The sequence below is a fragment of the Ceratosolen solmsi genome, unplaced genomic scaffold, assembly GCF_000503995.2.
Source record: "Ceratosolen solmsi marchali unplaced genomic scaffold, CerSol_1.0 scaffold27, whole genome shotgun sequence".
NCBI lineage: Eukaryota > Metazoa > Arthropoda > Insecta > Hymenoptera > Agaonidae > Ceratosolen > Ceratosolen solmsi.
Genome location: NW_011948426.1, coordinates 6,053,414 through 6,071,213, shown reverse-complemented (window position 1 = coordinate 6,071,213; position 17,800 = coordinate 6,053,414). Strand labels below are relative to the sequence as shown.

The 17,800-nt window shown below is 23.8% G+C and overlaps 1 protein-coding gene across 3 annotated transcripts in view; it reads left to right on the top strand.

Annotated features, from left to right (window-relative positions):
- LOC105363278 (RNA pseudouridylate synthase domain-containing protein 2) overlaps positions 1–17,800 on the top strand; it is a 102,363-nt gene that overhangs the window by 26,593 nt on the left and 57,970 nt on the right. The window contains exon 1 of one of the 3 annotated variants that reach the window (XM_011500939.1): positions 6,257–7,354. The exons of the other annotated variants lie outside the window; for them this stretch is intronic. Coding sequence (XP_011499241.1) covers positions 7,205–7,354 — 150 coding nt within the window. The 5' untranslated portion in view covers positions 6,257–7,204. Of the gene's footprint in view, positions 1–6,256; positions 7,355–17,800 lie in introns of those variants that run through there. 3 annotated transcript variants of the gene reach the window in all.

Sequence of the window (17,800 nt, the reverse complement as noted above, 5' to 3'; positions counted from 1 at the left end):
GAGGGTTTCTTGTATAAAACTATTATGATAAATAATTTTAAAAAAATGGAGTTTTTCGAAATTATTTTTACTTTCTTATTTGACTATCTGGGTAGGCTTATTTATACATTTAAATAGAATATGTAAATTATGTAATGAATATAAAATAGGCGATGTAAAAGTTGCTTGTATCTTATTTAAAAATCAAATTTACACTAAATTTATCGTAGAATATTGATATTACAAATCGAAATTATAATAAAAGTGAATCAACTTAACAATAATCAATAAAATTTCATAACTTGACATAAAACACCCAAAAATACTTTATTTCATTATTCAATTAAAAACTTGATTTTTAAATGTTTAAATTTTGATAAATTTTTTTATATTTATTCACAGACTTGCGTCAAATAATGTAGATGGAGAAAAAAATTAATTAATTATCTTAGTGTTTATGAATTTTCAAAAATGTCTTTTAACTTTGCTTATATGCATAATTTTGAATTTCTTGCTGGGTCTGTTTTCTCTTGACCGGATTGAACCTTTGGCGTTCGTAGCTACCCAGACGACAATTGATAAAGTGGCGGCAGGTGTAGTTGCTCACGAAACTATTACAATGCGGTATGATATTGTCGGTCATTTTAACGATGTATGTTAAAATTTCGAATTCCAATTTCGGAAACATATTAAATATCACAAGATAATGGACTATCACTGTATAGATGCGACGATTTCATACAAGTATTATTAAATTCGTTATTAATCCGACCTAATTTTGTTACATTTTTAATATTGAAACTTGCACCAAATACAAGAAAGTTCTCTAAATTTTTTTGAGTTTCGAGAAGCTGAAAGGGCATAGCTATTAATAATTGCAGTACTATGCATTGTGTAATTACTTATATATAGGATTATTTCAATATTTATTGTATCGAATTTAACAATAATTTTCAATTCTGATAATTCAATCGCTATATGTACAGCATTCATAATTAAAAAAAATATTTATAATAACAGGTTCTTCATGCTATACTTTGTCATACCTTTTTTATATTATCTTGTTATTATAATACTTGTAATATATACAGATAACAGCAATACGTTTTACCATGATAGATAATTTGTTTAAAATTAAAGTAACTGTTTATAATAAAATTTTACATTAACTATATTTTATATAAAATCATAGTTTTCATTATAAAGTACTGAACAATCAGTTAACTTTAAAAATTTTATTTTATGAAATTACATATATATATATATATATATATATATGTAAATATATATGTAAATATATATATATGTAAATATATATATTCGTAATTTCATAAAATAAAATTTTTAAAGTTAACTGATTGTTCAGTACTTTATAATGAAAACTATGATTTTATATAAAATATAGTTATTGTAAAATTATTCTATGTAAAATTATTCTATTATTCTAAATTATTATAATGTAAAATAAAGTGTATTCAAGTTATACAGTTATATATATATAACTGTATAACTTGAATACACTTTATAGTACTGGTATAGAAAAATCGGAAAAATTAGCAGTTATTGAATTGAATCTGTTCAAAATAATTGAACTGGCAGCATTTGATATTAAATAAAAAATCGATATTATATCTAAATTATTGCATATCAATAGCCATAGTGTATTAATTAACTTAAATAAATACATTAAATGAATATCAATATTTGAAATTTATTCATATAATATCTTTATAAAACATCCTTACAATAGTATTTCTAAAAACCAAATTTTATTAGCAATGAATAAAAATAATTTCTTCTATTATAAATCATTACCAGATTGTAAATAATTTATTAAAAATTTAACTATAATAGGCGCGATTGTCGTTTATAAGACGATTATTTATTTACAAAATAAAATACTAATACTTCAGTGTATAATGAAATATTAATGGAATTTAAAAAAATTACGCATAAAGTAATGAATTATTTGTGAGCTTATTTTCTTTAGAATAATTTTTTTATATACATTAAATTTAATATTAACTAATAAAGAATGAAATATAAATATGTTATAGAATTTCTGTATTATAATCAATATATATTTATAAAAAATTATTTGTATATTTAAATGATATATAACTCGTACGTTACGAATGTAATTCAAATAATAAAGAAAATATTAAAATTATTTTTAATATACAAATATTTAAAGATTTTAATTATTGTAATTCAAACACTTTTTTATTTAAATTTATATTATCACTTTTAAAAAAGAGTATCATAAGATTTTGTGTTTATTGAATAATTTTATTTTATTTTAACTGTACCTCTATGAAAGTATTTGATAACGATGAGTTTCTTACTTAAGTTTGTATAACTTATATCTCTATATGCAACTGTTTTATATTTTTAATTTAGGTCTTTGTATTCATGTAATAAGCTGAAAATTAATATTCGATAATATCCGATTATTCGATTAAAATAAAAATAATCTACGTTATAAAATAAATGTTTAGAAATTCAACAAATTCGATGTACTATTTTTTATTTATTTTAATTAAGAATTTACGAAAAATATTCAAGAATATACATGATATTGAATTTTTGTTATATGAATTTAATTTGTAGATTTCATTGAATATTTTATGTTCATTATTTTTCAGTTTATTAAAATTTATTAGTCCTTACAATGTTCTATCTGATTATCTAATTTAAATATTTAAAATAAAATAATTTGTTTTTTTTACACTCAAGTTAATTGTATTAGATTGTATAATTTAAGGCAAAATTTTTGCAAATACTAATTATAGAATTAAAATTCAATATATAAATATAAAGATTAACTAAATAATTTTTCTATCTTCTTAAATTTAAAAATATTTTTTTAATCATATGTCGTAAGAGCAATATCCTAACTTAGCATCTTACATCGCATATTCATTTTTTAAGAATTATTGTATGCGATATATGTGTATGTATATACATATATATATATACATATATGTATACACTATAAAAAGAATTATTATTATAACAACAACAACAACAAAAAGTAAACTTTTTTAGTATATCTTTCACGTTAAACGTTATATGATCCTCTTTCTCTATAATGATGGACTAAAGCAGGAGACGTTATCCTTCATCTTAAAGAAGGAACTCACTATAACTAATCAAATCCTCAATGCGATTCATTCACTTAAATTTTACATTAAATTTATTAAATACACAGTTGGCAGCCGCTGAACTCGTGCGTCGCCAGAACTGAGCTATTAACGAATCTCCTCTTCACATCGCGTTCACCCAAATACACGTACGAGCAGGTTAGTTTTACGGGGAAACAGGAATTACAAGATGAGAAGTCGTAAACTCGCAGCTGAGTGAAGCCGCGTGCCGCCTTTAATTGTTGGTATAAGCAGAATGGGATATCTGGGAATCTCATATAAAGCTTAGGATACTAGATGCCCTCGACCAATTACTGGGGAGCGAGGCTTCCGCACGAGCGAGTGAGAGAACGAGTCAAGCAGGCTAAAAGTGTATTTGGACAGTTCCACTTTCGCGACTGTACAATTGCACCGAGTTAATTTTACATACCGGAACAGCCTCGAGCTCAAGAAGATGAGGTAGAAGGGAGATGATTGTGCCATAGCTGCATAGACGATCGAACAATTTACGTGTCAGAGATCTCGACTACTTCCAGAGCGCGAAGGAGCAAATCGGAACTTGCTCCTATATACGTAACTATTATTGTATTATCACGATAAAAAAAAGACAATTCTACATAATTTAAACTAATTGAATTAATTATCTGTTTTTTAATCCTGTATGACCGTGTGACTTAGAAGACTTTATTGCAATGCTTCTACTATGGTTACTTATGCTAGCTAATTATTAATTTGAGAATATTGTAAAGCATATATAACTTATTTTTAATTACATCTATTATTTCACATTGAATGTGAAAAATACCAAATAAATTTTAAAGATTGTTATTTTATAAATAACTGGTTTTTCATTTTCATTCATCACTATTATAAAAAGGCAAATATTTGAAATGTGCAGAGTCAAATTGAATTGTCAGTCTAACATTGCGTTATGGTAATAAAAATGCTAAAATCCGAATGAAGTCTTATTATTTAAAATAATTCATTGGAATTTTATTTTATTTTATTATACACTTTTTTATTGAGTTTTTAAATACTTATTATATTTCAAGATTATTTATAATACAATATACACTGAATAGATATAATTTTACGGATGTTTCATTCTTTATTTTAATTAATGTTTGTATATGAATTCTTCTATATTTTTTTATGATTAGGTACTATCAATAAATTAAATATAACAAATCGTTTACCGAATTTATTTAAGTTATTTAAAATAAATACGATTTAATTTATAACAACTTTGCAATTTGGTCATTATTAATAATAAAAATATATAATACATAAACAAATTTATATTTACATATTATATAATTATAACAGTATAAAATATATTAATACGTAGTCAAAAACCTTTAAAATAATCTTAATATTAACCATCAGTATTAAATTTAAATATTTTACAAAAATTCTCTTTGATTAAATACATCTATCCGATAAAATATATGAAAGCATACAAATTAATAAAAGTGATGAATTTTTTTAATATTTTTAATATTATATGTAATATATTCGAAGTTATTTAAAACTTAATGTTAATAAATATTAAAATAAAAATTTGCCTATTTAAATTAATAATAAATAATAGAAAATGTGTTCAATAATAGTATTTACTTTGTAAATAAAAAAAAAGAATAATTTAATATCTAAAACATTATTTTATATCTGTTTTTGTAATATATAATAAAGTTTTCAATTTCGATTATTTTATTTATTTTATTAATTTTATTCCATGGATATTGAAATTTGCACTAAAAAAGGAAATTAAATTTGGTAAAATATAATGTATATATCTGAAAGATTAATTTAAGAAATAATTTATAAAATATTTTTTAATAAGTTATCTTATATAATTTTATACATTATTATTATATATTATTGTTATATAATAATAATGATGATGATAATGACGATAACAACGACGATAATGATGAGAGCACCGATGCCGGTAGCAATGACGGCGACGCTGATATTACTACATTATTTTTCATTCGATTATTTCTGCTACAAGTATTATTTTGACGTTTTTAACATCGTGCTTCGAGGTGTTTATAATTACAATGACTAAATTCAATCATTAATTTCTACTATGGATGTTTAAAATTATAATGATCAAACTCTATGTCTTTCTTATTAAAGTATATGTATATAATTAGAAATCGGAATTTATAAATAAAAATTCTCGTTTCATTCATGTATATTGTATTTATATATCAGTATATTGTTATTTTCTATGAATTTTATTCGTTAATACATGTTACTATTATTCGGTGACTAAAAGAATTCTTTCTTTAAGCAGTATTCAGAATTTTAGAGCGAACGGCAAAAAAATCTTTGGAAGAACTCATTATCTAACGGATAAGACTAAGTACAACACACTATGTCAGTATACTCTGTGGACATAAGCTATGAGTAATTTTCTGGGCATGGCTACCAGACGCTTTGCTCTCTTTTTGATTACCGAGTATTCAATTCTATTTTTTCAATAAACAGACTAAAAAAAATCTTACTACTTATAAGAATGAAAACGTACTATACAAATAATTAAATCGTAATGATTTGTTCAACTCTGTTTATTTCTTATTTAAGAAAGTAGAATAGTTTTTTTATGATTAATCATTTAAAAACAAATAAAAAAAATCTTTCATTTGTTACTTATATATTAATAATATCGTACATTATAAATACATTCAAATTTTTATAATTACGACATATCCATGAAAATAAACATCATTTTAAAAATACATTAAGAAAAAATAAAATTAATATTTTGTATAAGTATGAAACCAAAAAATTTGAAAAAAGCTTGTAATCCGTTTTTTTATCTTATCAAATGATTGGTACTCAATTAAGAAGAAATATTGTAGAATTTTAAGAGAATATAATAATCGTAATATCTAAGAGTACATAAAAAGGGTAATAAAGTATTTGTGGAGTGATTATTATATTAGTATAGGAATGTTAATTGCAATCATTTATATAATTTTTATAATTCTACGAGTGCTTTAAAAAAAAAGATTCTTTCTATAATAAATATTTTATCACTTACCAATGGTATATGCACAAAATTAAAAAAATACGCCAATGTGTGTAGTTATATATTAATTATTTAACAAGCCATTTTTTACTCGCAAGCAGACTAGCATTGAAGATGCCTTATTTTGGAAGAATAAAGAAAAGCACAAGAAAGAAGAAGAAAAAAGGAAGGACACAGGAAAAATTTGAGTACAGCCAAAACGTAATGGTAGAATTGACATTGCATTGAGTGAGCGCACGTGCATCGAAAGTCGAGCAGACGATGAAACTCGTCGTCGAGGGATTGCCGTTAAAGATGGGAGGGGAGGATTCGTCGCCCCGTAGACACGCGCTCGCGCAGTTATCGGCACCAAGGAGGGAGGAGAGACCTCCGAGTGGCTGTTGAGAAGAGAATCTTCGCGACGTCCATGTGCTCGGCTAGAGCCAGCGCTCGATCAAGTCCTCGGTGAGCTAGCATTCGGCTCTCAGTCCTCGCGAAGCGTTCGCTGCAACTACGTCGGCGTTCTCGTCGTTGCGCGCACGCAAATCTGCCCGGAGCCATTCGCAAAAGCCCCCCCCCCCCCAGCGATCGGTGCGTTGCAACGATGAGCCCCAGTAGTCTTGAGGCTCTACCCGCCCTCGCGAACATGTGGACATGAAGAGATTCTAACTCTTCGTATCATTTTTACCGTTATCATTATCTGCTTTCTTTTCGCTTTCTTCTCCTGCTACTTTATATTTTTGTTTCTTCGAAGTTTCCTCTTTCGCCCTTGGCCGTTACAAATATAGTTGCTACTACTTGGAGCTCGATAGTAGTATAGGAAGACGATTCCTCGCGTCCGGAAATTCTTCCCCCTTGTCTCATTATTTCTTTGTTTTCGTTCAATTTGTGCCAAATCGTGCGTCAACTCGACTGACAGACGTTAGAGAAGCTAAACGTGTTGGCAACCATTGAATCACAGCGAGTAGCCTGAAAAGTAGAGGAAAATTAGAGACGTAGTTAAACATTTGAACTGTTAGTGAAGAAAAACGAAGAGAGCAAATAGTGATAAATTATTACAAGGATGCACCATACGACTCCTTGGTACCTGCCCTGGGGGCTTAAGCTTGTTCCGCTATCTATACCACCGGGACATCCAGCTTCCGGCATTCCGAATCCGGCGCTCCACTTGTTAGCTCCTCTTCCAGGAATCTATGCGCCAGAACCTCGCAAGGTAATGCGCCTTTTCCATTGCTATCAACAATGTAGACTGTTAAAAATTCCAGTGATTGCTCTCAGAAACATCAAACTTCAAGCATCGATCTAGAAAATTAATACATTACTTATAATTAATGTCTTTAAGTTTATTTAATACGTCATTTTATAAAGTAACTTGCAAGCATTGATACATTATTTTAAACAATCGCAAAATATTGAATATATTATATATTAAGGGATCTTATAAAAAATCTTATACGGGAAATTATAATAATATTCTTACTCTATAAACATATTTTTCTATAAATGTAATTTTTAAGCCAAAATTGAGACTGCAATTAAAAATAATATTGGAAAATTCTAGACAAATTATTATATTTTGTTCCTGTAGACGAATAGACACAACTAAATATTTAACAATTACCATTTTTGTATTTCACTTAGAATTTTTAAAAATACAATGGTTTACCATAATTTCTTATTGTAATTAATAAATAAAAACTATAAATATGAACAAATGGTTAGTACTGATATTAGATGAGTAAATAATTACAATAAAAAAATTCAATATTAACTATAACAATTTGTTTGATTAATTTCTATATTAATTGAATAAATTGTAATGTTCATTATCAATCTTTACATCGAGCATTTACATCGAAATCACATTTTACAATTAATAATAAGATGATTGATAGAAATTTAAATTGTTTTGATACAAATTTTCTATTCTTAATTATTATTATGATTGTATGTATCATGCGTTATTCATGTAAGATCTATGCAAAATTAATATTTGTTTAATGCGTTTTCTGTGTATTGAATTAGTTGTGCAAAACTTTAAATGCTTACAAAAATTTAATAATGTAATATTTAAATCTTTACTATCTTTTTCACTAGATTCTATTTATTTTTCTGTGAAGAATTAGGATATATATTATTGTTAATGTTTTATTATATTGTTCATTTACAATTTTTGTAAAATTAGTCATATAACATACTTCAATTAATGTATTACAAAAAATATTTTGGTATATTTATTAATTTTATGTCATGAACTTGTTTTCTTATAGGTTTATTTATAGGAAAGAGCATTTAAAAAATAATCGAAGTAGAATAAATTAATTAGTACTGCTGACATAAAGAAAAATATTACTTCGATAGCATGATATGTGCGATAAACTTATATCATTGTTTAGTAATTGCATTTAATTCTATATTATTTATTAAATGTTAAAATTCTGTACCTTTTATTGTTAAGATTGTACGTTAATGCTATTATTACTTGCAATATAATATTTTTATTTTTGTATTATTCTTGCAATTTACTTTTTTTAATAATGCAAATGAATTATTTCCTAAAGTGGTATCAAACCATTAATATAAAAGTATGACATTAAAATAAATTCGATTTGTTTCCTGAATAAAGATTTAAATCATATTCCACATACAACTTTTGTTTGTCGTAAAAATTTCTTATCATCTTATTAAATTAACACAAAATAATGATTCATTTTCATACATAGTTGTAATTTAAATAAATCTTAAATATTTCTTTAAAGTAAATGCAATTTTATGTTTATTAATTGAGATTCATTACTTAAATTCACTTTTTATGAATTGTACAAATATCTTTGAGAAATGCATATAGACTACTAAATTATTTAACAAAATAGATTTCATATGTATTGATACTATTTATTATCATAGTTTAAAATTACAGACATGTAAAAATGTGCTATTGATAAGCTTTAAATATATTAAAAAACATAATCCATAATATAAGATAAACATAATTAAATTCATCAAATCATTAAAGTATCGTACGAGAAAAAGGAAATCCAATAGCAAAATAAACACGAAATTCGATTTAAATTATATAATGTATGTAGAAATAATGTTAATTAATATAGTTTATATTAATATATAGACTTTATAAATTGAATGGAATTTACAAATTATTGAATAAATGAAATCCTACAGATACAATTGTTCATTTGGATCACAAACCCAAAAAAGAAATATATTAAAAATATGTATATTTTATATAATTTTATAAAGACAAAATCATAGTGAAAATTTTTATATAAATATTTCACAGTTTCACTTTAAAATATGAATAAATACAGTATAAAATTGTTGTGAAATATATACGATTAAATGCATGGTATTAGTAAGTACAAATATTAATTGTATATAAACGATTTTAACTACATATTGATTTACTTAACCAACAAGTGACACAACATTCACAGTAAATATTATAGAAATATTTCATCTGTCATAAATCATTATATAAAAAAAATTAAATATTAAGTAGGAATATTAAATAAACATATTCACTTATTAAAATTTATAAATTTAATCATAAACTATATGATAAAGTATCAGTGATATTTAATTTTACATGAAATTGTTTGAATTTTATATAAATATTAATTTTATGTAGATTAGTGAAATCGATAATGATAACAATAATTTTGTATGTATTTGAATAATTGAATTTCAATAAAAAATAAAAATTGAAATGACCATGGAAAATTATTATTTTTATTATTTTTAACGTTATATTTCGTTTGATAATTGTAATATGTTTGATCACTCAAAATAGTAGAAGTTTAGATATTTATAATTATTTATAAAATATAAATATTTCATTAAGTGAAAAGTATCTTTGAAGATAAACTATTAGTCGATTCGTCGTTGCTAGCAATAAAACTCTTCGTACATAGGGTATGGGTGTTAATGTAAAATGAATATTTTCAATAAATCTTTTGACTGTTAAAAATCAAATTCTTCGTTTAAGATAGTCTGATAAAATATTTTTTTAATTACAAAATTGTAAGAGCAAACATTTTTTGATCAAATTATTTGTTGTTTATTTTATAATATTATCGAATAAATTATTATATAATTATAATTTATTTAGCACTGATTTTAAACTACAATAGTAACAAATATTTACATATAATTTACTAGTAGATTTAAAAATTGTTTATATAGAAATGAAGACTATTAAATAATGAATTTTATTGAATTAATTTGAACTGTATGAGCCATAAAAATTTTGAATTAGACAATCAAAATCTCCATAGATGAGATAAATAACGCAATGATCGAAATAAAGTATGTTAAGAGAATTTATTATCCTATTCTGTATACGATTTACTTACATTACATAGATAAATAAATTTAATCCTCTTTAGTTGTCTAGACTGCCTAAAAACGTTCTGATTATGTTAATTATCTATCACAATTTATAATTTTAATTTTTGACACTAAGTAAATGCCTCATCATGCTAAAATTTTAGCCTCTTTATATCATTACCAATAGATGTATATCGAAAATAAAATAAAATAATGAATAAGTACTGAATAACAAATAAAAAACTTAACTATGCAGTAAAGTAATATAAAATACATTAAACACAATTAAACAACCTGTCTTTCGATCTTTAATATTTTTTGTGATTCTATATGCATATTAGAAAAAAAACTGTTAAAATCTTAATTTAAAAGAAATGTACAATCCTATCATAAAAAGTGAAGCTATTGTTTACTATTTTAAAGTAATAAATATTAAATAGAATTTGAGGTGAAAGAATTAAGGGCTAACAGTCTGAATCTGAGTCACACTCGTGTACCTGATCGTGCAACATTAAAAGGCTTTTGTGAGAGACTTATTTTTGGCCGTTAGCCATACATGCAATTTGGCTATGCAATTAATATTGCATAAACATATGCAATGAATGCCACTTAATTCGATTCGATATGTATTTATTGTTTCGATTCGTAATTTGTAATATCTCCGTAAATTATTGTCGCTTGTTAATATGAATTTTTAATTTTGGATATTCGCACAGAAAATTGTTAGATAATAATTAATTGAAATAATTATAGTTCATATACATTTTTCAGAAGAAATAAATAAACAAATTTAAATATAATCCAATTAAATGTATTACCTTTAATTTTTTAAACAATTACATTTCCATATGATATTTATCTTTTTTTTTAAATCTACAAATATTCATAATTTAGAATCATGAATAATGACAATTTTCAAAAAATAAAACTTTATATAAAAAAATATTTAAATAATATATAAATGGAGTATGAATAATATATAAATGAAGCATCTAAAAAATAAATTAGTAAATAATAGATATTTAAATACGTGTATAAATAGATATTTGCATGATACTAAGGGTATATAGATGCGTGCAGATGGATAAATTCACAGAATATTCTACTGAAATAACTGTAAAATCTTTTATGAATTTGTTCATGATATAACTTTAAAATTATGTATTTAATAAATTTGAACTATTTTAATTAATCTAACATTACTCACTTTTTTAAACCAATAAAGAATTTTATTTTAAATATAAAATCAATCCAGATATACAAGATCATAAATATCAGAAATTCATTTTAAGAAATGTATATTATTGTCATTGAATACATTTTTTTAATTGTCTATCCTAAAAGCGTATTAAAATTGTTTATAATGCGTGCATAATGCAAAAGTTACAATAAGAACGGATATGAATATCTCTACAGGCTTTGAAAAGTTTCATCAAACATAAATCTCTTAAAATAATAATATAACTAGCTAAATGTAGTTAACTGCTCTTTAATCGCATAATAGCTGCAAATAACAAATGCACGTAATGCGTATGGTTGAATATTAAATAGAGCAAGCATACTTTTGCTTTATTAACATCCGTGACAAATGTAATATTATTAGCCACTTGTTTTACAAGGTATTTGAAGAAAGGAAGGTAAAATTACTATATCTTTCTAAGCATTATGAAATACTATAATTAATACCTGTTAATACTTAGATCTGAGTGATGAAATTTGATACTCATTTAAAAAGATATATTACCAGGCCAGAATAAATTCACTTAAAAAATGTATTAATAAAATATATTAATTATTTTACGATACATTAATGTGTACGTATAAAATATAATTAATTATGACACCTAATTTTTGTATTTTGTTTTTGAATGATTAAAGCTTGAATCGCATCTCAAATAAAAATCCCTGTTTTAATAGCGTCCATATACAGTTCTTCAATTTGATTTACTGCGATCTGTTTCTTGCGAATCACATTTAGTTATGGAACGGGAAAATCTGATAAAAGCAAGGCTACAATCAAAAAATCAATTACGAAACACGGCATTCATATCCGACCGGGTGTTGACCGATAATACGCCGGTAATTCGTTAATCGCTTCATGAACCATTAGCATTTCATCGACAACTTCCTCAGTAAACGTCGCACCCTTTTCCAATCCTATATTGATTGTCTTGTATCTGTACGTATAATTTCCTAGTAACAGGGAATTCCTAGTAATAGTAATAGCCTTTGATAACTGCTAGTCGCTGTATTTAATCAAATTGAATCAAATTTACATCGTACACAAGTTTACTAAAATCGACATCAGCTTGGTTATTTATATTTGCACGTGTGCCTGTGTGTAAATGCGTGCACACAAGTGTGTGCGTGCTTACCGGATTGCTTACTGTAATTAGCCGAGAATTGTACCTCCTTTTATTCGTCTGATTGCCTTAATTCAAAGCAAATTAAGCTCCGACTTTGTTGCGTGTACGTGTACGTAGCTGAAACTGAAAAACTAGTTTTCACAAAGTTTCACTACACAAGAACATGTGTAACCATAGCATCTAAATTTTATTTTATTTGAATTTGCTACAAATTTATTAAAATGACTTAACATTAAACTTTAAAATATATATTATTATAAACATAAAATATTAAAATAAAATTGTTTGATATACTATATTTTTCAAATTTATTCAAATTCAATTTATACATAATTAATTTCATTAATATCGAATAAAATGATGATTTAAAATTGATAGTACATAATTCTTTTATAAATACAAATTTTGCATTTTTATTATAAATACTTATATATATATATATATATATATATATATATATATATACTAATTTAAAGGTTTCTTTGTGATTACTTTTAAATGATATAAAAGACTTTAATATTCACTGAGGTGAGGTAGTAGTTCTTGTACTGAATTTCGCACATACATCTTTCAGAAAAATCTAACGATGCTCTAAAATAAGTTTTATGCTTGCTTGTATGTTATCTTAAATTAGCAAATAATACTTTGGTAAAAATATAACCTGAAATATGGTTACACACTAGGAACAAAGAATACTGTTAATGAAATGTTATTTTTTAAATTTTATTATCATTTATATCAGTTGTCTTTACTTCTTTATAAATGCATAGTATTTAGGTTTTTGTTTAAGCTATCACTATGTATTAGTACAGCAACAAATTTAATTAAATTAGTTACGTTGATTAAAGTATTCAACATTTTTATATAGTTATGTAATATTATATTACAATTTATAATATTTATAATAATGTATAGGTAACTAGCAATAGTCAGCAAAGGGTATATAAGTTATGAAAGATATATAAGTTTACATAAATTATATAAAAAATATAAGATTAATTATAAAGATTATTCAGATGAGCGTAGATCTCGGCCTTATTTTGAGATACGGAAATCCAAGTTTTGTATTTAATAAAATAATATGAATTGACTAATGGCTTTATTTATACTAAGATAGTTTAGTTTTATAGTTCATAAAATATGTATATGTATAGCTCAAATAAATCGTAAAATAAGTTTTCCTTTAACTATAATTGTATTAACCTACTACCTATAAATGTATATTGATTCAATTGTGCACAACAGATATAAAGTTTTTCTCCAGATTATAAATATTTGTCTGCTTGTGCGTAGTTCTATCAATCAAGTTCACGAGTTGCAAGTCGACTCTTACCTATTTCAAGACCTTACCATCAGTGTCAACGTCCAGTACAACATTATTGCCATGATTAGTAGTAGCGCAGTACCTGGTTTCGTAATTATCAGAGATATATTTTTAAATAACTGGTTATATCGTTCAAATATTTCTGCTAAACAAATTTAGATGATCAAATTTGTGCGTTTGTTAATAATTGTTTTCGTTTTATTGGTGGATGTCTATTGTTGTCCCATATTATATATGGACTAATACGAATTGATTATATTATAATACTAAAAATGTTATTGCTAATCGAAATTGTGTAGTATCTAATTTCTTCTATACCGCTATTCCAGGGGAAGTTCCATTGCATGATGTAAAGATATGTATTTAGATTTGAAAAAATAAATTAAAAATAATTATAACGTGTTTCATTAGTTTAATCAATGGTAACTATAAAAAATGATTATATATGGTTATAAATTTATAACGATTATAAATTTTTATTGTAATTTATGATGTGTAATTTGACTCCTTATTATGTTGTCAGGAATTCGACTGGGAAACCCAATTTTTTTAAAACTAACTCAGTAGTAGTTTGTAAATCTCTCACTAGGTGATCCATATATCACTATTCTTATTCATAAAGCTTCAACCCATTTATTTATTGAGTGGTACTGAATTGTACCTTTGAATCGTTAATGTAACTTTTCAATTAATACATTTGCTAAAATACGGTAAATATTATCCATAGAAAGTTGGATTCATCATTTATTCAATATTTAAATAGAGCTGCTCAAATGATTTTCCTCAATCTATTTGTTATTTTAAACTGTATTGTAAACTGTATTTTGTATTTTAAATCGCAATTTCTATTATAAATTGAAATTTTTAAAGGTGGTGTGTGTTTATACATTTATTAATGGTTATATCTGGAACCAATGAAAAAAGATTCAACGCAGATTAATAATACTTTTGACTTTTGAAACTTTCAAGGGATACGATCAAATTAAAATAAATATATTAATATATAAATTGTTCTATTTCTCCTATTTGTATTGATGGATCAGTAAGCATTCAATATGTTAATAAGAAAATGTATCTTAGTATATATATATATATATATACGTGTGTGTATGTGCGCGTGCGCGCGCGCGTGTGCGCGTAAATCACTTATTATGTACAGAATTAAACAATAAATATGTGGAAATCGAATCGATTTTATATATTTAAATAAATTTTATTCTATAAACGTAAATTCAATTTTTCAATAGTTTTTATGTTTACTTAATTGATTGAGACAATATCATATGTAAATATAGAGTGAATTGCAGATTAAATACGACGTATTTACTTATCATAGATTTCTTTACAATTTATGAATCGCATTAATATTAATTTGTAAATAAATTTTAGAGACGTATATATATTTTTTACAATTAGCACATTTAAGATATCAATATTTTATTTTAAATAATCAGAATAACCTTGTGTGAAATAAAATGCAATATACTATCAGCTTTAAATTCTATTACTATATAAACATTAATTAATAAAACAAAAAGAAATTATTAAGTAGATGAAATAAATATAGATGATATTACAAAAATAATAATACAAGTGCAGAATCTCAGAAAGAATTCACATATTTTGTATGAGACACAATTGGTTTTTAAGTTTATGGTATATTCATTATAAGTTTTTTCTTATGAGTCCTGTTAAAGAAAATAAAATATAGCAAATTATTAGCCATAAATTCCAAAAATATTAAAATACAAATATTATATTCCATACACAATTGATTAGTAGATGTACATGGTAAAACATATTCGTGGTACTATTGAATTATATCATACGATTTACAATTAACAACTTACATTAATTACGACTACTGAAATACGATTATTAAATTACCAATTATTTCGATGGCAATGAAAACCTTGCATTTTCAATTTTGAGTTTGTTTTATATTCAATAATGATGCTTATGATAAAATAAATCTCAACTCATTCTGATAATTTTTATATATGTAAACATAATGTTAAATATGTTTGAAATCGTTTAAAAACGTATAATTTATAAATTTTTAAATATTTTTTTAAGAAAATCTTGATTATCCATTTAGAATATATTCCATTGTAATATTAATCCTATTTTTTCGCATAAAATTATATAAAAACATATTTACTTAGGCCATTTTTGGATATAAATAATATTTAACTTTTCTAATTGTATAATAATTAATTGATTATATTAAATTAGTTATATATAATTCATTAAAATTAATTTTAACAGATCTGATAGGAAATATATTGCACAGACTACATAATTGAACATATATAAATTTTATAAAATATACACTTATCAAAAACTAATTTCAAATGATTAATTATTTTAAATTATTTAACTCACTCATATCATTTTTAAATTGTTTTTATTTAAAACAGTTTCTGAAACGTTTTAACCATGTTCTCTATGTAATACTCATATTCGCATATTGTGTACATTATTTAAATAAAATTTTTATTTCCTAAATTTCTTCTTTTAAATGATTAAAAAATATACTTTTATAAGCTTTAAATTTTTAATACTTTGGTCTATATTATTATATATGTTGATATAAAAGAATATGCATAGTAATAAAATGATACTAATCATTGTTTTTATCTAATTCTATTATTATGTTAAAATTCTTGGAAATCTTAATCTTATATTAATAATATTTCAATCATTGAAAATATACTTTGCACTATTTATAATTATTAATTTTCTTAGTTTTTCATAGCAATTATAATATAAAATTATGCTATGAACTATAGTGCAATTTTATTTTGTAATTTATATAATTTTTGAATGTTAGAATATCATTTTTATATACAAAAGAAATTTTTCTACTGTTTAAATCAATCTACTATTTAAATAATTAGCTAATTTTACTTTAATTGAAAAAAGATCTAAATTTTAAATATTAATAAAGTTCATAGGATAATTCTATGCATTTTTCGTATGTATTCATTTTTTTTCTGTTTAATTTTTGTATTATTTTTTTAGTTGTCACTTTTTTTTTATTTTTATATAATTACGTAAGTATTTTGTTATCTTTTATATTTTTTATGTTTTTATATCAATCTATTTTAATTCATAATTAAATTAGTGTAAATTTTCGTATGATATTTTATCTGTATAAGTTAAAGAGAATTTAACTATCAATGTATTCGATTAAAAATGAAACATTTATTTTAAATGAAAATCTTATTATCTAGTTATGTATATTTTTATTTATTCATAATTTTCCTATTATAAATCTATACTGATTGTTCGTATAAATAATCTAAGTAATTATGAAAATTATTTAATGCAAATTGGAGCCACATTTATATATAAAAATAAAAAACCCAAAAATAAAACCCAAAAATTTTTTGGTAATACATAGATAATTCGAATGTCTTGCCTCATGTGAAACCACTACTGAGTTTATTATGTTTTTTTCGGCAAGAAATAAAATATTCATTAAATGATGAGAAGTTAAAGAAAGTCGTATAAATTACTTTGTGATTCGATAAATAAATAAGTGAAGAGATAAGATAAGGAACAATTCAATATTTCGATTCTTTATACTTTGTTTGAAAATTGTAAAAACCCTATTATATAA